At 51.8% G+C, this 18,934-nt stretch overlaps 7 protein-coding genes across 7 annotated transcripts; 1 reads left to right on the top strand and 6 right to left on the bottom strand.

The window, feature by feature from the left end:
• Nucleotides 1-20: 20 nt before the first annotated feature.
• BKA58DRAFT_437187 (uncharacterized protein) lies at nt 21-1,355 on the bottom strand (the record flags this gene model as incomplete). Its single annotated transcript, XM_046173468.1, has 4 exons — nt 21-559; nt 616-913; nt 965-1,195; nt 1,248-1,355. 4 exons carry the CDS (start codon nt 1,353-1,355, stop codon nt 21-23), a joined length of 1,176 nt encoding a protein of 391 aa, XP_046027172.1.
• Nucleotides 1,356-1,945: 590 nt separating this feature from the next.
• BKA58DRAFT_399423 (uncharacterized protein) lies at nt 1,946-3,631 on the bottom strand (the record flags this gene model as incomplete). Its single annotated transcript, XM_046171541.1, has 3 exons — nt 1,946-2,365; nt 2,411-2,641; nt 2,819-3,631. 3 exons carry the CDS (start codon nt 3,629-3,631, stop codon nt 1,946-1,948), a joined length of 1,464 nt encoding a protein of 487 aa, XP_046027171.1.
• Nucleotides 3,632-4,232: 601 nt separating this feature from the next.
• On the bottom strand, nt 4,233-5,853 carry BKA58DRAFT_117349 (glycosyl transferase-like protein). The gene has a single exon (XM_046164065.1). The coding sequence runs from the start codon at nt 5,672-5,674 to the stop codon at nt 4,346-4,348; it is 1,329 nt and encodes a 442-aa protein (XP_046027170.1). The 5' UTR covers nt 5,675-5,853; the 3' UTR covers nt 4,233-4,345.
• Nucleotides 5,854-6,659: 806 nt separating this feature from the next.
• BKA58DRAFT_117347 (major facilitator superfamily domain-containing protein) lies at nt 6,660-9,692 on the bottom strand. The gene is made up of 2 exons (XM_046164064.1): nt 8,295-9,692; nt 6,660-8,241 (listed from the first exon to the last, which is right to left on the bottom strand). The coding sequence occupies exons 1-2, from the start codon at nt 9,524-9,526 to the stop codon at nt 6,978-6,980; spliced, it is 2,496 nt and encodes an 831-aa protein (XP_046027169.1). The 5' UTR covers nt 9,527-9,692; the 3' UTR covers nt 6,660-6,977.
• A 1,765-nt stretch (nt 9,693-11,457) lies between these two features.
• Nucleotides 11,458-12,198, bottom strand: BKA58DRAFT_437183 (uncharacterized protein; the record flags this gene model as incomplete). Its single annotated transcript, XM_046173467.1, has 2 exons — nt 11,458-12,063; nt 12,118-12,198. 2 exons carry the CDS (start codon nt 12,196-12,198, stop codon nt 11,458-11,460), a joined length of 687 nt encoding a protein of 228 aa, XP_046027168.1.
• Nucleotides 12,199-13,519: 1,321 nt separating this feature from the next.
• On the top strand, nt 13,520-16,775 carry BKA58DRAFT_454051 (uncharacterized protein; the record flags this gene model as incomplete). Its single annotated transcript, XM_046174498.1, has 5 exons — nt 13,520-13,994; nt 14,048-14,588; nt 14,635-14,722; nt 14,774-15,396; nt 15,460-16,775. Exons 1-5 carry the CDS (start codon nt 13,560-13,562, stop codon nt 16,773-16,775), a joined length of 3,003 nt encoding a protein of 1,000 aa, XP_046027167.1. The 5' UTR covers nt 13,520-13,559.
• Nucleotides 16,776-17,199: 424 nt separating this feature from the next.
• BKA58DRAFT_117319 (uncharacterized protein) lies at nt 17,200-18,829 on the bottom strand. The gene is made up of 2 exons (XM_046164063.1): nt 18,093-18,829; nt 17,200-18,038 (listed from the first exon to the last, which is right to left on the bottom strand). Exons 1-2 carry the CDS (start codon nt 18,519-18,521, stop codon nt 17,568-17,570), a joined length of 900 nt encoding a protein of 299 aa, XP_046027166.1. The 5' UTR covers nt 18,522-18,829; the 3' UTR covers nt 17,200-17,567.
• Between the last annotated feature and the right edge of the window lie 105 nt (nt 18,830-18,934).

Genomic DNA, 18,934 nt, shown 5'->3' with positions numbered 1-18,934 from the left:
TCCCATGTGCCAAACCAAGATTAGCCCATCAATCTCCGCCGCCTCCCACTGTCAACACTGACAGTGTTGTCTGGCCCGATGCTGATGCTCAAACTGCTGGTATCATCTTCGCTTGGAGCCCTCCTCCTGTCCCTGTCCCTGTCTCTTCCGCTGACAGTCTGGCTCTTACTCCTCTCGGGCTGTATGACCAGCCATGTTGAGCCTCCACCTTCATGTTCTTGCTCCATGAGCTGCAGCTGTGGTCCTCCGCCTCGCTCATCTCCTCTTCGCATATCCCTATCGCCTCGTCTCACATCCGTTTCGCTTAGTCCGCGGTCGTTACGGCCACGCTCTCGACTGGGCTTCGCGTTCTTGGTGGGTGGTGGTGGAGGGAACAGAGAGGGGAACTTGGCGGTTTTCAGAGGTAGTGTAGTGAGCGACGATGGTAGCGGGAGAGATTCGATCAGCGTTAGCTTCTCGAGTGGTATGGAGGTGAGGAGAGAAGCGGGTAGGTCGACGGGTGAGCATGCGACTATCGTGTGCCGTAGATGCGTGTTGGAAGCGAAGAATGACAAGTTTTCTGTATCAGGTTAGCGATCTCATGGCTTCCTACCTCGAGCGTCCATGAGTACATACCTCGCACTTTTCGTCCTGCTCCGCCTTCCTTTCCCACTCCGGTGTCAATCCAGTCGAAGCTCGTTATCCTTCCGCAGAAGCCAGTTGAGAACGCCCGCAGCTGACCCAAGTTTCGCACCTTCTCCAGTCGTACAAGGTAGTTGGCCATACCCTCCAAGTTGGCATATATGCGGACAATGATGTCGAGTGAGTCAGCATCGTCGAACTGCTCCCGCAAGTATTCCCGTATCCGTATGTTGATTTCATCTGCTAATGTCTCACCACCTTGGGCTTTCCGTGTTATGTATTTGTCTTGGAACTGGGACAGTTAGTCAATAGATAAAGTAGGAAAGTTTACCACAGTACGCACCAGGAAACCCTCAGCATCGGCATCTATGAGTACTAATACGAACGGCCGCTTGGACTGCGACTGCACCAGAGCTTCTTCTTTTGCCTTTGATTCTGACAGCTGCCCTTGCATTGTCCGCGTGACATCTGCGATTTCCGCTTGCAATGTCCGCCTGACATTCTGTTCGGAGCCGAGGTCGAGTTCACATTGTGCGAGGCGTGCTTCTGTCTTTTCGAGCTTGTCTAGGAGTTCCTACTATATCGTCAAGATCATCATCCTGTCCATGAAGCCTCCAGTAGCATACCTCGATAAGCTCACACCTCTTCTCCTCCAGAATCCTAAACTGCGACAACCGATCGCGAAACGTCATCGGAGGTGGGGCAGGCGGGCCCGCAACAACTAATTCCGCCATCTTCAAAACTGGCAAACGTCACGCAATCACCAAAAGGCAGGGAAATTACTAAACGACAGAAAAATCTGGGGATCCTAACATTTAAGAAAGACGCGTTGTTTTGGGCTCCCGCGCAGCGCTAGCTAGTTGTTTTGCATCTGCATGGCCCAAAGTACGGTGACGCCGCCGGTGCGAAAGATGGCAGATGCTGATTGGCTGGGCATGTGGGGGAGTTGGGCTCATACGCTGCCTTGGTGTTGGAAGTCACCGGAAGCATAGAGAAGGTCGTGAGCTGGCGGGCTGTGTTCTGGTCACGGATGCATTCTTTGCGGCATGCAATATGCGGCGCGAGCCGCAATGGGTCGTGTGAGGCGGAGATGGAGGGGTGATTGGGGCTGTAGAGGGGATGAGGGGCATGTTCTTCGACTTTAGCCCCTCGTTCTCTGAAACACGCATCACATTACTTCTTTGGCTAACGATACAAAGGTGTTGTGGTTTCTAGATACATGCCTTTATATCGACTGAAGATCACAGCTTTCCACATACCCAAATTATCCCAACGTCTGCATAGAACTCCAGCGTCCATATGACTCATCGAGGACGCTCGTCGGTTACATGACCCGGATAATATCGGTATCTGGTATCGCGGTTGCCATCACGGCGTGACGATCGAACTTTCCTCCAGACGTGCGTGGCAGCTGCTTCCAGACTACGGCGCGTGTCGGACGCATATACACGGGGAGATTGAGGCCGCGAAGCAACTTCTGCAGATACCGCCGCGATGCAGCGTTGAGCGTCCCGGTCATGACAACAATAGCCAGAATCTGCGGTTCTTCCTGCCCTTCATTGCCTTGAAGAACCGTGACTGCTTCCTCCACTCTTCCCTTTGCCTGGTCAATGATAGTTCGCGAGACATCTCCTAGCTCGATGTGAAAACCGCCGACTTGCGCGATTGACTCGTCCAAGCGTCGAGAGGTAACGAAAAGCACCCCAGTATTGTTAATGAAACCCCAGTCACCAGTCCGGAAACACTTCACACCGGTCCCGAGATGTGTCTAGAAGCGATGGTCGTCCACCTTGGAACCAAAGTAGCCCATCCCAATACCTGGGCCGGCGACCCATATATCACCGGTCCAAACTACAGGAAGTGGTCTACCCAGGTGATTACCAACCCAGATCTTGTTGTTCGGTAACGGGTTTCCCATAGGGATGAGCTGTCCTTCTTTGTTGGCCGCGTACGCCTTGTAGTCGACAAAGCCCATTGAAGAAGCGATTGTGGTCTCGGTCGCCCCAAAGAAGCTTGCAAGCTCCAGGTTGTTGAGCCGAAGCTCAGTGAAGTTGCGAATAACACTCGGCGAGATTTTCTCTCTGCCACTCAACGCGAATCTTCAAGATTTGCAATCATTGAGCATGTTGCGAGGATGTTGGAACCAAAGTGAGTAGTCGGATGGTGTAGCAATAGTGGCGGTGATCTTCTGGTGCACCATGACCTTGGTCACATTGGCGGGAAATGAGTCTGCGGCTACGAAGAGCGTGCCTCCAGACGTTAGTGCGAACAAGATCTGGAAGAGCGACATTTCCGACGTCCAGTTGCTGTGCTGTAGTACGACCGGCTTTTCGTCCTCGAAGTAGTGAGCAGTGGAAGCTACAAACACCTCCAAGTTCTCGTGTGTTAAGATGACGCCTTTTGGCAACCCGTCGAACGACTGAAGATGCAATTCCACAGCAAGATCGTCCGGCAGCGGCTCTTCGATGTTGTCGAAACCTTCCGTGAAGACCATGTCGCCGCAGCAGAACACGGTACCAAGCTGGAATTTCAATGCGTAGTCAAGTAGATATGGCATGCTGACGATGCAAAACACAGTGTTGGAGTTCTTAGCGATGGGAAGATTGTCATGGATCGAGAGACGGTGATCGACTGGAACATAGACGCCACCAGCGCACCAGATCGCGACGACACTGCAAAGAAAATCGACGGTTGGAGGACCGAGTACGCACACAGGAGTACCACGAGCGACTTCGTGCTTCTTCAGATCCGAAGACATGGCGATCGCGCGACGTATGAGGTCGACATATGTAATCTTATGGTTGCGCTCATCCTTTATAGCGACACGATCGGGAGCCGTTATGGCGATCTCTTGCAGCTTCTCGAGCACGCTGCTGAAAGAGACTTGAAGCTCCGGTCCAGCATCGTGCACCATGCTTTGCTCACGCTCTTCCAGGGGGATGAGGTCCATGTCGATGGCGCTAATAGTTCGGCTTTGAGCAACCACTTGCGTCACTGCTTGGATGTACATCTCCGCCACCACTTCAGCATGTTCTTTGTCATAGGTCCTCTCGTCCAGGCCAACGAATATGACGAGGTTGCGGTCGGGCTCTTCGCGTACAATCAGAACCAGCGAAAGTTAACTCGGCCTAGTGTTGCATGCGAAACCTCCCAATTTCCATTCATGATGAGATTCCAGCGAACGGCGGAAGACTCTGTAACGCACACTAGGCTTCATCAGACTCTGTATTGAGAGCCTCTGCTGTCTTTAAAGAAATTCCATGGCCACAATGTTAGAGCGTTCGCAAACCTGCTGTGTACGTTCGCAGATGAACCGAGAGGGTGTGCATGGGGACTCAAATGGAAAAGCGCGCGGTTTTGTGCTGGATGTGAAAATGCGAAGGGCAGCAGCCAGGGGCGGTCGCGAACAACAAGATCTTTGGACAGTGCTCAGAACATGCCAAGCTGCTAGCTTAATGCGTCGGCTGGCTTCCCACGCGTCTTCCCCTCTACCCGACATACAACGCGTTCTCGACCTTCATCCTTGCACTCCCACGGACTGCATTGCTGTGGCAGGAAATTCTGAACCTTCAAAGTATCCCAAAACAAAAGAAACATCTCTATCTGGACGGCGCGTCGACAGCAGCATCATGATAATCTGGCCAATCAAACCGCGTCGCGTTTCCGGCCGTCAAACCTCGCGCGCCAGCGCGTCATCATGCCATGACACTCTTGCTTGCCAAACCTAAACTTTGACCTTCTCTGTCTGTTCCTCAACGATGAACTTCCACATTACCTCTGCCGCCGTCTTTGCGCCGTCCATGGAATTCAACGTCTCCGCCAACATCCTCGCTCTCGCTGCATAAGAAGGATCCTTGAGCACCGTCACTACCGTGCTACGAATGTGCTTCGCCTTCCAATTCTGTTTCTGCATACGGATACCTGCTCCAGCGTTCATGGCGTTGTCCAAGTTCGTCTGCTGCTCGACTTGTAGCGCGACTCCGACTAGAGGCTTTCCCGCAGCCAAGGCGCATTGTACAGTGCCTTGACCTCCATGTGTGACGATCAAATCGGCAAGCGCATTGGCGGCCGGTGCTGGGATGAACCGATCAGTCACCAGAAGGCGGGCATCTCCCCCAGCGATCTCAATTGCCTTATCAATGTCGCAGATGGATTTCGAAGCCAGCACGACTGCATTCCAGTTGTCGTCAGGTCTTAATCTTAGAGCCTTGATCGCTTCGAACAAGAACTCTTCCGTTCCCGAGCTGCCCATTGTAACCAGGATCGATGGACCGGGACCCTTTGTCAGATGTGCCGATATGTCTTCATCCAGCTTGGAGTCGTTTCGTGCGTACAAGGGACCCGTGAGGACTATGTTCTTTGGGAGGCGATGCAGGTATTCTTGATGGAATATGGGATGGTCATTGACCAAGTTGAGATCGGCCATATTCATTTCGAAGAGAGAGATGGGGCCTGTTGTAGGCCATCCGCAGGCTGCAGCTGCAGCTCCTAGGCGCTTCTGTCGGAAGATGGGAGCGTTTACCATCAAACCACTGGCCCACCATGCCATGCGCTGTCGAACTGGTCGGGGAAGTCGTGTGAATAACGGCATCATATCAGGAAGATCGCGAATCAGGCCGTGAGCAAAGGCTCCAGGATGCAACGGCACCGGGAGGAAGTTGATCGTTCGGATACCAAGGAGTCGTGCAGCAATAGACGCTGGAGCCCACATGCCATGGAACACAATATCCGGCTTCAACTCTTTGAACGCTGCAAGTTGGCCATCGATGAACGACTTTGCGATTTCTTCTGAACCGAAGAACTCAGGCCAGTCCCATCCGAGGTCATGCGCCACGGAGATGCCCTTCACGCGTGGTTGAGCTGGGACAATGTTGAAGCCAACGTCCGTGATTTGATATTCGAACCGCGCGCCACAGGACAGGAAGTCGATTCGCAGATTGATGTTGGACGGACACATATCCCGGAACGCAATAGCCATCGCAATGGCACGTGTCGTATCTCCAGCGTCTTGCCATGCTACGCTGAGCACGATGTGGACGTTTTGGGAAGCCATGTTGCCCGATGTTGCACTTGTTATCGCACAAGAGTAGGTTGAACAGTAACGACGATCAGTTCTTTAACACAGACTGTATTCCAAGGTGCCTCAGTGTATTGGCTCTTATACAAAACACCATGGAAGTCGTCATGCAGGTATGCAGCATTCTCTAAATCCGGCGTCGATCATATTCGTCTCTCCTCTATGATCTCCGAAACGACAAGGTCCGAGATGAGCCGCATTGTACAGCTGCGGCTGTCTCTCGCCATGTCAGAGCTTATCGGTGTCAGCTCACCGTTTGGATAGAAGCTCGTTACTGCTATACGATAGCCAGTCCAACACTGCGTATTACTTAAGACCGACCCAGCTACGTGGCATGACCATACTACGACGTCCGAGAGCTGTGGGGAACCGCGGAAAGTGCGATCCGGTATCGAGATTACATTCGGCCCTTTGGAAAATCGGACCCCTAAGTGTACTCGAGAATCTGACAGGTAGTACGAGCAGCTTCCCGCCAGCTGTGAGTGGGATACGTGCGCTCACGGACCGTGCGCGGCGAGACGAGACATCTGGCAACGCCATTGGTATACAACGCGCATTGCTAGTCTTATTGTTTGCTATGACAGATCGCACGGCAGACTGCTTGCCTGAGTACGAGTTAGTGGTTGTTGTAAGCAGCCTTTAGGTTTACGAACAACCAATGGTGTACACGCAATCTCGGAGCTGGCCAGGATGACGCACCAATCCGACTCCGAAACCACCGAAGTGTGGTCTCACCGCGAGAAGAGTGGCTTCATGGCGATAATCGCGCCTGTGTTGGCGGAGTAGATGCATGTTGGAGCCTGATAGCGACATGGACCCCAACCCTCAATCACCTGAATCAAGCGGGAATGATATCGCAAGAGTGGGGCTCAAAGATGCATGTAGTTAATAAAGCTTCACTAGAGCTCGGCTTTGCTTGATTGATTGTCTTGGACGTGGGATGATCAGCGTCATGGCTTGGTGGCTTCGCTTACGCATTGCCTGTTTGGTAAGCTGCGAATCGGAAAGGCCCCGAAGTCTGCTTCCTTGCGAAAATCAAGGATCACGTGCTGTGATCTTGCGCATTTTCGCCCCTCGCTACACGTGGCACAAACGAAAACAGCCCCAGAGCCGACAGACTTCAAGCAGATAACAATGGGAAGTGAGAGCTAGTGGCTAATACATTATGCATTAATGGCAGAGATACGATGCGATATGGTATCTGCCCTATCATCATTACACGCTAAAGGACCTCGAATTCATCCATACATCTAATTCCGGGAAAGAAGAGCCAGCTTCGTCACCTGCGAACTTGCTTACCCGGACCCAAATGATCACGGAGGTCAGGATTGATCGTGGCTGTCAAATACGATGCAAAGTGACCGCTTTGCCGGAACATCTTCTTCAAAGCTGGCGCGGGCGCTGTCACCGCCGGTTGATTCGCTTCTTGTCGACCGGCACCAGTGCCTGGAGTTTTCAGGATACCACGGGGTTGGTGTGGCTTTTGATCCCGTTTCTCATCGTCTCGCCGTACAGACGTGTCTGGCTTAGCTTTGACGCTTCGCCACTCCATGCCTACAGCAGCTGGTATCGCAAGGCAAGCTATGACAAGTGCCGCAAAGAACGTTCCATGTGTCAGCGAGTCGTTGTAGGCTGCCAGTATCAGGGCCTTAATGGCTGGAGTTACACCAGCCGTTAGGTTCGTGGCTCCTGCGTCCAGGATCTTTTGAGGGTCTAAACCTCCGATTTGCTCCAGGCCAGACGAAAACTTGTGTATGTACAAATTCTGGCCAACGGCTGTGAAGACTGCGCCACCGAGTGTTTGGAATAGCGAAAGGACTGCCGTACCAGTTGGAACATCCTCCTTTGGCAGTACGGTTTGCACAGCTATGTTTGGATGTTGCATGGTGCAGCCAACCCCAAAGCCCACAACGATTTGCGTTCCAATCCACATGGCGTTATCGGTGGTCATCTCCCAGGTGGTGATGAGACCAGCTCCGATGGCCATCAAGCCCGAGCCAAGGATCATGAAAGGAGTGTAGTATCCGATGCGCTGTACCAGAGCTCCAGACACGATCGAGCCGAAGACAACCGAAAGAACGAGCGGAATGGTGTTGATGCCGGACTGCATCGCAGATGCACCTTTGATGGCCTGGAACCAGAGAGGGACGTAGATGGAGACTGTGAGCATAGTCGCGCCTACGCAGAACTGGGATGCGCTACCAAATGTAACGCTACGCTGGAAGATGATGCGTGCTGGCAAAGTCGCTGTGGTGTGCCTGGTGACGTATTGCCACAATACGAACGCTATCAATAGCATTGCGAAGGCGACAAGAAGTATGACCATCCGCGGTGAGGTCCATGGGTAGTCGGCTGCGCCCCACTCCAGTGCTAGCAAGAGACAGGTTATCGACGGAAGGAACAATGCGGTGCCTAAGGGATCTAGTTGTCGTATTGTCTCTCCCCACGTCTTGAGTTGCGGCTTCTTTTCGTCCAACTTCAGCAGGAAGCACACTATGAGGAGGGTGAAACCACCGAGCGGGAGGTTGATGTAGAAGCACCATCTGGATCATGTTAGCATGCATCTCATATGCGATTTGTCAACTGTGTTACTGACCTCCAGGTTGCGCTGCTGCTGGTGAACGCCCCGCCTAACAACGGGCCGGCCACACTCGCGACGCCAAAGCATGCGCCAAAGAGACCTTGCAGCATGGGTCGCTTCGCCAGCGGTACGGTGTTGAACATGATCAAGATTGCGCCAGTGAAGATACCGCTACTGCCTAGGCCCGCAACCGCACGCCCGACGATGAGCATGTTGCTATTGCGCGCAGCGCCGCAGATGATGCTTCCGAGTTCGAACAAGAAAATACCGGATAGGAAGACTGGCTTGGTGGGGAAGAATGTGTATATGCGACCATACAACAAGATGAACCCGGCTGCTGTGAGCATGTACGCGCTACCGTACCATCCGATATCGCCAATGCTACTGAACTCGTTCGTGATGGCGGGGATCGCTGGACCGATGATAGTTCGGTCAAGAGCGACAAGGAAGATCGAGATGTACAACGAGAGCATTATGATTGCTGTCTTCGCAGTGGACGGGTATGGAGATGGTGCCTTCGGCGCTCCTCTTTGTCGTTCGATGTCGTAAATGGTCGGTGGCTCAAAAGGTTCGTCGCTCATTGAATGCGCATCCCGGAGATTACTTCTGCGGAAGTTTCTGTGTAGGTCTTTGCCCATTGCTGGGCTAAGTGGTGAGTCCATGATGCTCTCGTCGTCGAACTTGAAGCTCGTGGGACTGGAGTAATTTGTATCGTCGTATGGGTCCATTATGACTGGTACGTGATCGCCATCCTCGGATGTTGAAACCCGTCTTATCGTGTTCCGGCGGAAAGCTGCGTTGGCTGCATTAGCCTCGTTGGCTTCATTCAGCCGCAATATCCCTTCTAGTGCCATTAGAGTGCTTGCCCGGAGGTAAGGTCGGATTTCTTGTAGATCTTCTCGTAGGTTGTTGGTTGTGTAAGAGGTAGCGCACTCCCGCCTCTGCAGATATGGTTGTGACTGAGCGAGGTCTTTGGCGAGGTCTTGTCCTTGTGCGTTGTAAGAGATATATGAGGCTGTGCCTAACCGTGCTTGGTCAGTTGCTCGATCGAACGCAGTCTCGCAGTTGTCAGCCAGATCCTGGAGGATATCAGAGATCAAGCTGCGCTCTTCTGAGTTGGTGCGTGCGTGCCATCTCACTTCGGTGAGCTCGTGTGTGGATGGGCGTGATGATATGGATGATATGATGGAAAACGCGGCGGGGCGTGCCCCTCGGTACTTCGGTATGAACGGAGGAGGCGCCGCCATTGTCTCAATCTCGACAGTAAGCCTTAGGTATCAATCCGGAAATATTGGGTGCGTGTGCTGAAGCCCGATTTGTTGCTTGCAGCCGAACGTACAAGAGGTCCAAAGAAACGAGAACGTAACAATATGCAGAGATATACGGACATGAGCTATAGGGGTGAAGAGTATTATAGTCATAGACAGGCGTCGATTCTTCGCATGAACGTCGCATGAACAGTCCAAACAAGAAGCACATCTCAGTAACACATCTAACAGACCAAGAAATGTTCCGCAGTCGCATCCGCAGCACGACCAAGAGGCGCAACGGTGCAGTAAGACGGCGATTGCTTCTGGCGAATGCGACCTGCTTCTCGCACACCATCCACAGCCATCAAAAGCATCGGCGCGCCAGTTCCAAAACCACCGATGTTGCACAACTTGGCTTTACGCCACAGAGCTTTTCGTGCGCGTCCGATGGCGTCTATTAATATGACCTGGATAGACCCTGAGCTGTCAGAGGTGGGTAGCTTCACTATACTGCATATGTGCACTGCAGCGACTCTCGTGTTGTCTGCGAGGTTATGCAAAGTCAGCGACAAGAGGTCGGTGATTACGCTGGGGAGCCGAGTGGCGCTGCGAGATCATTGAGTTCTGCCGAGACACATCAGGCAACATGTCAGAGGGCTGTGTGCATTTCTTTCCAAAGTGAATATGATGCAGACGATGGAGCATGACGCGGAGTGACGTCTCAGGCACTCAGAAAAGCTGGTGGAGGATGTTGGCGATGAGAAGAGGACGGAAAAGCAAGTGGGCCCCGCTCTAGCGTTGCGGGGACTGCCGCTGACATGATCGAAAATACGCATCACCCGAATTGCATGTTTTCGCCTCGCCAACTTGCTTGTCCCGTTCACTGCAAATCCATCATGCATTTGTTGCAGGAGGCCCTCGACTGCAAGTACAAAGTCGCTGCGATTCGCATCTGGATCGTATCGTATTCCTAAGAGTCTGATAGCATCAACGATACGTGGTCGACCCGATACCGCAGCTCAGCACATCGTCATGACCGCTCATCGCATTTAGACCCCGCGCGACCCTCGCACCCCCTAGTCAGCCCTGCGCAACAGCAAAGCCACTACATTTAGGACGAAGGCGTTCTGGATGCGACATCTCAATGCGGATGATCGTCATGATCTTCTCAGGGGGCCCACTTGAGGCAAGCAGGCCCTTCCCGCGGCGGATAGCATGCATAGCCATCTTGGAATGCAGGTACGGTTTCAGACGCTTCTAGCTTCGCTGGTCTTTTGTCAGTTTGCGGGGTGCATTGTTGTTCAACAGGGGAAGAGTGGAGGCAACCGCAAAAGCAAACGGCGCCCCTGAACCAAGATTGGCAGGACGGATCAGCAAAAGCAAAGTCGGGACGGCAAGGCTATGTTGCAACATGATCGCGTGCCTTCATGTCGCGGCATCATGCTGACGGTCAAAAGGAGGGTAGTAGTCCACTAGTTATTCGTTGAGGTGAAGCAGGTATGTCACAACCAGCGGCCGCGGGTCATGACCTAGAACCTGTTGTGGAGACGGCGCATCAGATATCAGGACCCGGCGATCAGCTTCACGTGCTCTACCGCATTCCGAGCTGATGAGTTGGTCATCGATATCAACGTAGCTTCGAGGGTGAGGGGAACATGCTCGGCTTTTGAAGAATCATTGCAGTCAAGCTACCACAAGATACGCAAAGTTGATCAAGCATGCAAAGCAAAGTTGGTTCTTAATGAGCGTGGGGGTATATTGACTCCATATAACAAGAGCTACGTGATGAATACAAGTAAAGCCAGATAGAGAAAGAGCAGAAGTACAATCAAACCATCTCATGGCCGCCCTCTTTCACCTCAAGAAAGCTTCCCAGGCCGAGATATCGCGAACGACACCAGAAACATGGCTGAGCTCATGGCTCACATCTAGGGGTTTCGCGCGTCCCAATCGAACATAACCTCCATGTACTTCGTCGAGCAAGTTTCAAGACATTTGACGAGTTTGACGTTGCAGTTTGCAATCGTCGCTAGCGCACGAAATTGCTCTTTGGTCATTCCGGACTTTTCGGAAACCAGACGGTTATCCAAAGCAGCGATTCGACGACAGGTGCCGACGCAGAGGTTGAGCGAATGCGTTCTAAGGACAGGCCTCTCCTCGTCGTCGAAAGCAGGCCATCCGATCAAGTTTTTGTCGCCCTCGACCATAGCGATTTTGGCGCATTCAGAAAGAGCGACGTTGCACTGAGAGTATCTTACTTCCTCGAGGGTAGTATTGCCGATGAGCGATTGGCCTTCGATCGGGGTAGGGTCGGCGCCTTTTCTCGTGATGCATTCCGCCAGCTTCTGGAAGAGGGCAAACTCGCTGTAAATCTCCTGGGCCTCGAGCGGCTCTTTAGAGGTCACCATGAAGGTGTTCAGGGCCAAGTCTTCGAGGGCTGTCTCTTCATCATCCTTGGAGTAGCGTCGGACCGTCTTGGCCGGAGAGAGATCTGCAGTAGGGATAATCACATCGGCTGCAGCAATGGCGGGCTGCTGGATAATTCGAATTAGATTGGGCCGAAAACACAGTGAACATGTAAGACATACCTGAGACGCCTTCGTGGGGATTAGTGCAGCGGTGGCAACGAGGCTACCGAAAGCCACCGCAAGGTAGCGAGAATGAATCATCGCAAACCACAAGCAAGTAGCGTTGCTGAGACTTCGATAAAGATGGTGGAGATCGTCGAAAGTGTTGAGTAGGCAGGAGATCGAATCAGGAGTGCGAGTTGCGATAATCACTCATCGTCCAACTGGACTCGCTTTATATACGTGATGGTGTTCACGCCCAGGAGTCCAATTCCGAGACCCTTGGAGGGCGAATATGGGTAGAGCAGATATGTACTGCTCATAGCTTCAAGAAAATCTCGGTGTGAACCGGTCAAGCTCAGTACTGATAATCCTTCTGGCGCGCGCGCCAGCCACTGAGGTCAAACACGGGTTTGAGTTCTTTTGGTCCGGGGTCAAAGACGTCTGGCCCTGATTATTGTAATGGTAATCATTCATAGATAGGAATTCTTCTCTGTTATCCAATGTCGATCAAAACCTGCGCCGCTGTCATTTATTGGATCCTTCCATCAGGTTCTGTTTGGATGGCAAGTTGACCTCAACAGGGTAAGATGTAGTACGTCAATGCAAAAGCAGGGGGATGACAGCTCGAATCAGCTATGACAGCTACAGTGTTGAGACGTTCAGCCGGCAAACTCGCACATTGACCAAAAGATTTGTTTTACATCCGTTGTGAGGCCGCAAGGATCATAAAATCATAATGCCATCTTGAGTTACTGTGCTTCCTACCATCGCGAACGTTGTAAATCACGCATTCGAGGGTTATCAAAAAAGCATGAGATGAACCTATGATAGTTTGAACGTGTAAGGACTTTTCAGTTCTTTGGGCCCCCAATGTCCAAGGATCAGAGTTGTCCCTTTGCCTCTCCGTCATCGATAACACAGGACCAAGGACGTGGGTGAACGATTGGTTCGGAATTTGACAAACAGTCTGCAGGGGGAGAAAATGAGCGCAATGATACAGACCGATGGTACTAGATTGCGCAAATACTTGTCATATTGCGGGAATCTAGCTACATCATCGATTGGTCACCCCGTATCCGTTACATGTCTTGCAGTAATCATTGTTACTAACATCTCTGCGGGGTAGATTTTGTCCACATGTTCAGCGGTCATGATTTTGCTCACTCCAGCCGTTGAGACTTTTCAAAAAGAAGTCGTTTCCGAGAATGGGAGATGATCACCCAATGGCGATAGATCGTGGTAGTATCTTGTTAAACAAGATCAGGGATACTTTTCATTCGGGTTGTTGCCATGTGGGATGCTGGCGCTCCTTTTTTTTATGGAATTCAGCATCCAACCTTAATCTTTTACGAGAGCGAGAGTGAAGGAACAGACTATATTTTGTCTACACCGATCAAATAGTGCTTTATTCTCAAACCGTGTTCTTTTTGGACTTGCTATACACTCACTAGCTTGCCATAATGCGGTCCTTCGCATGGATACATGCCGTCTTACACGTCTTCGATGTCGTTAATGCATCTACAAGCGTTGCTTGGTCGAATGCGACTGGACAGGACCCCGTTTCGAATGTAACTACACAAGGTCCCGGATGGGAGGGAGATTATTTCGACAACGAATGTGCCAGAAGTCCCTACTGTCACATCACGGATCTTCCAGGTACCTACGAATGGAGCAACGACTGCCCAAACTTTCCCAGGATCACCGAACACCTATGGTTACAAAATCGACACGAAGACGCATTCTTCTTGAGAAAGCGCCTCAAGGAGTTCCAACTTATACAGAGGGCAAGGAAACTTGCGGACGATGAGATCACTTTCCCTGCCTTCCTGGCGAAGCGATACGCTCCCAACCTACCACCCAGTAGCATGCTCTGTGATGGCATGGGCATGTGTAGAGTAAGCAGTTTACATTCAGTTTGCAATCCAGCTCACTTTAACGCCATCAACAGTCTCCAAGCTGCAAGGACATCGGCGCACAGCACACTCCCGCGGAACAACGCGCAGTCATGTTGTTCTTCGAGTTCGTCTCAGGTCTCGACCATTCCTTCCACATCACCAGCGAAGCTATCCAGGACCATTACAGGCACATTCTCGAAGATATTGATGCCCTCACGAGGTGGTTCACGTATGCAGACGAACAACAAGACGCCGCAGTCAAGAAGGATGAGAAGAAGAAGAAGGCACTAGCCGCTATGGAGTTGGCCTTCGGAATTATTACGGCGGTCTTTCAACTATTTACTACAGCCGCCAACATGATGAACTACAGACCCGACGTAATCACTAATTGGGTCAAGAGCTTCTCTAGGCTAAACAGACTGGCTTCGAGGTGGCAGCGGAGTTTGGCATGGACGACCAAAAAGTTGCCAGGAATTTCGAAATATACGGGCATCAAGAACTTGGCAAGCCGGAGGACGCCGACAGTGAACGCAGATGGTACGCCCGGGGAACCATATGGTTTGCTTATGCCCAAATCGATCGAGAACTTTCAGAGTAAGTCATAGTTTTGAACGCAAAAGGTTGAACTAACACTGAGTAGAATTGTGGACCATCACCAGTGGGGGCTGGCTAGGTTCGCAAGCTTTGACCAAAGAGGTAGTCAAAAAGATTGACCACAAGAAGGATTTGTAAGTTGCGAGTGCTGTACCTTCAACAACGCAAGTGCTAATATTAAGAAGGAAAGGGTATGACAAAACCCTGGAAGCCGTGCGTGCAGCACTTGCCGATATCGATACCAACGCAGTCGACGAAGCCCGAGATGGAATGCGAATTCTTGCGTCAGGCTACAAAACTCGCAATGGCCACGACATTATCGATCTCTTCGCCAAGGATTTCTTCCACGGCGCCAACGTCCACTTCCGATCCTATGTCGACTTTGTGATTGGAATGAAGTCTTACGCAACCATCATAAGCGCTTTATGGAAAACGGAAGGCGTTTACGTCGTTGAGAGCTGGGCTAAACCCGGCGGCGACTGTGACCAAGACGACCGTGGACCAGCCGAGAACAAGATCTGCCTTGAAGAACGCCCTGACAGGTCGTACTGGGTGTACGCAATGACGAACTACAAGGACAAAAAGACGCGCAGTCCACCCGGATGGGAGTATCTCACCAGTGAAGAAGGCTTTCACGGCCTCTTCGCTAGCGACGTGGTCCGATCTGGTCTTTGGAAAGACGAGGTCTATTGGCCGCACCGTAAGAAGGAGGAACGTGACCGGAATTCTACAGATTCAGCCTCTTGTCCATCAGTCAACAACGATAAACTGCAGAACGTGACTGCTCCAGAACCGGTGAATCTGGATGGTAAGGGACCACCGGACACGAACATTACGAGTTCATCAGACTCGAACTCTAAACACTTTCCAGGCGAGGTAGAGTATCTCGAAGATTATGGCAACGCTCCTGACGGCTTTGACGTTGCAGTATGTCGCAGCTGGCTCGGCGAAGCCATCTCTAGCACCGGCAGCACGGACAACCAGAACGCGCCATGCCAATGCGATCCCATGAACCCCACATACGCAGCCTCGTGGGATGCGCCCACCAACTGGACAATGGCAGCGACTAAGCATTTCGTCAAAGACAGCGGCTTGTACAACTTCGACAACTTCGGCAAGAAGTGCCACGACTGTGAAAGGATGGACACTAGTTGGAAGGCATTGCTAGAAGTTGATGACGAGGACAAACCACCGAAGCATATGAAGAAGGCCTGGTTTGGCGGCTGTGACTTCAACCATCACAAATCGCATCCGCTGGGACCACCACAGCTTACCCAGCCTGACTCGAACTCGACAAGCTCATCATCTGTATCTCCAGGTTGCGACCCAATGCAATCACCAACACCCACCCGAGAGCCCATCATGCAAGTTACCACCCAACTCCTCCACGAGGAAACGCGCTATCCGAAGAACACACCCAAGAACATAACGTCGCAAGGCGCATGCAACGGGCCGTACTGTATCGTGGATGTCGTTTATGAGATCCGAGAGTCACACTTCAACTACACCGTCGACTCCTCTGTCCGAAACGGCGAGCATGGCTGCTACCCTGATGACAACAAGTGCGTTGAGCAATCCGCCCATGACATCTGCGATTTCGTCGATGATGATGATGACGACAAGGAAGAGGCCAAGGCCAAGGAAGACGCGGAATGGGATCGAGAAGAGGTTGGTCCAGATGACGATGACTGGGAAGACTTCATCCAGGAGAATCCCAAAGGCAACGGCACGAACCCGGGAAACGACCAAGCTCCAGGTAACGGCACCTCTCTAGACAGCCAAGACAAGAAGAAACCCGACAACGAAGCCATGAAAGCATTTAAAGCATGGCTCAAGATGCACGAAAAACGACTCCCATGTGTGTGCGGCGGAGATGGCAAGACGGGCCAACACGGTATCCATTGCTTCCAAGGACTAGTCGCCACGAGAATTACCACGATCAAGGGTCGCATGAGTCAGACAGCTAACTCGTTGAGTCCTTTGGCTGGTACCGCGACCGGAGCCGGAGGTGCGGCTGCAGGTGGGACTGGCAATGTGGTAACCAACACCATCATCACGACCGAGTGGGTTGACAGGCGAGAGATAACTGTGGAGATGCCGAGTCTGGGTACGCCTACGGAGACGGCGGTGTTTCTGACGGGTAGCTATGCTTCGATTGCTACCCACGCAACGATGGGTATGAACTAAGGCGTCTTTTGGGTGCGGCGATGGTGGAGTACGGTGTTACCGGTCGGGCAAGGGTTTTATTGCGACTTTGCTCTTTTGTTCGTACTCTACAGCTCTCTGTCAATGGGGGGGGACTTGAGTATACTGCTTTTCGCGCGGGTGTGTGTCTTGCACTGGAACGGAGTGTGGGGCGTGTTTGCTGACTTGCTCTTGATACTGATCATCTTCTCCATATCAACCGAGTTTGTCCTATATCTGCTGTGCAGCATGATGACTGTACCGGCTGTGTTGTTTTGAAGATGATATGAGTCAATAGCATCGCATTCGAGTGTGCGCCAGTAACAAGATAACCATGGTACTGCGATTACCCATCGCCGGCTCAAGACTCACGACTCCCGAACTCCACATCCATACAAAGAGGTTCTCTAGAATGTCAAGTATCGCTGTCGTAATATTTCGCCAGGTAGCAATAATATGAGAACGCGTTGATGTATATCAGACTGAACATTATGCCATGTCATGCCATGCAAAAAAGTAAATTATGAAACGCCCCAGCACTTGGCGACGTTTGATCCAAACAACCGGAAAAAAAGAAGACAAGACCTTTGACCAGCAAAAGGCCTGAATGCGAGAAAACGATAGGAGTTGAGAAGTGAATAGAGGGTATCATCGCTGTCGTGTATGCGAGAAGTAAAGAAACGAGGAGAGAAACATTACCGAGAAAGATGCGAAGAAACCACCAAACGCCAGAAATGCCGAGAATAACCAGACGCCGCCATACTTTCAGAGTGGTGAGGAAGGATGAGATGACGCTCAGTCATCTGTAGCATTCATCTTCCCCATCTCCAACCCCACCTCGTCAGTCTTCATCCTCTCCCCATCCGGCCCCCTCCGTCCACCGCCCACAAATCCCCAAAGCCCAATCGCCGCAACCCCCCAAACAACAACCACAAAAGGGATCATAACCGCTCTTCCTGCGATCTCAATCCCGCACTGCTTGCCATAGTCTTCCCTTACCATACCTGCACCCTCAACATTCGCGAGCTCGCAAGCCCAGGTTTCGAGGTCAAAGGTACCGAAGTTGTAGCGGAAGAAGGCCGGGGATTGTTGGGTGGAGGTGGAGGTGGTGTCGTTAATACGTGAGACTTGGAAGTTGACAACGCCCTCACGGAAGTGGGATGTGTTCTTGTGTGTTACGTAGATTGAGACGAGGGCGAAGAGGACGAGGATGGCGTTGGTGATGTGGAGAAACATTATGTTGCGACGGAAAGCGTAGGATTGCGTCTTTACAGATATTAGTTGAAATAATGCCATGGTCTTGTGGAGGACTGGACGTACCCTGTTGCCCTTTTTCCAATCTGTGCAGACGAATCCGAGATGTGCGGCGGCTAGACATATGCCGACTGTACCGGCGATGATGGCTAGTTTTGCTGGTACGGCGTATAGCATCCTTGGTAGAGCGGCCATGATGATGGCATCGCCGGGGTCGCCATTCTTTTCTCTCGTCTGGAAAGTGAATCCCATCATACGGTTGTCCTCGATGAAGCTATAGGTTAATGCTTTAAGTGCGATAACCGGGACTGCTATAACGAGCAAGAGAGTGAGGGAGATGCTGTAGAGCAGCCTCGAGATACGGTGATGCGGACATGAGCTGGTGTTGAATGGTTGGTTGAAGACTGGCGGGTCATCCTCCCTGATCTGCTTAGTGTGGAAGAGCGATGTGACTTTATCGGCTGCCGGTGGGAGGGTGAATTTGACTTTCGTCATCTTGGCGGTGATCCTGTTTTGACTCTTCACGGAAGGACGAGGTGGAGAAAGGCAAGAAGACTACGAGTGGGAGTATTAGGCGTTAGTTGACTGATGTCAAGGAGACACAGTAGATTAACATAACATCTGGTCACTGCCGAGACATCGTCCCAAGAGATACATGCTTGGATATTCGCCCGTACCGCATCTACTCCTACCTTACGATGTCTGCTGAGAGAATATCAGCCTGTCAATGCTATCCTACCGGCATAGGGCTACTTCGTGGCAGCTGTCAAGGATTCGCTTGAACGGTCCAGTACATTTCCGGCCTGTTGTAGATGAATCGTAATGCAACTGACAGGTGTCAAACGGTCGGTTCATCGTGTATTGGTCGTCATGATGTGTCGCGACGGGAAGTGTGTGAGATGCGCAAC

This window comes from Alternaria rosae, assembly GCF_020736505.1.
Source record: "Alternaria rosae strain MPI-PUGE-AT-0040 chromosome Unknown BKA58scaffold_3, whole genome shotgun sequence".
Classification (NCBI taxonomy): Eukaryota; Fungi; Ascomycota; class Dothideomycetes; order Pleosporales; family Pleosporaceae; genus Alternaria; species Alternaria rosae.
The sequence above is the reverse complement of the archived record's forward strand: the minus strand, read 5'-3'. Positions and strand labels throughout refer to the sequence as shown.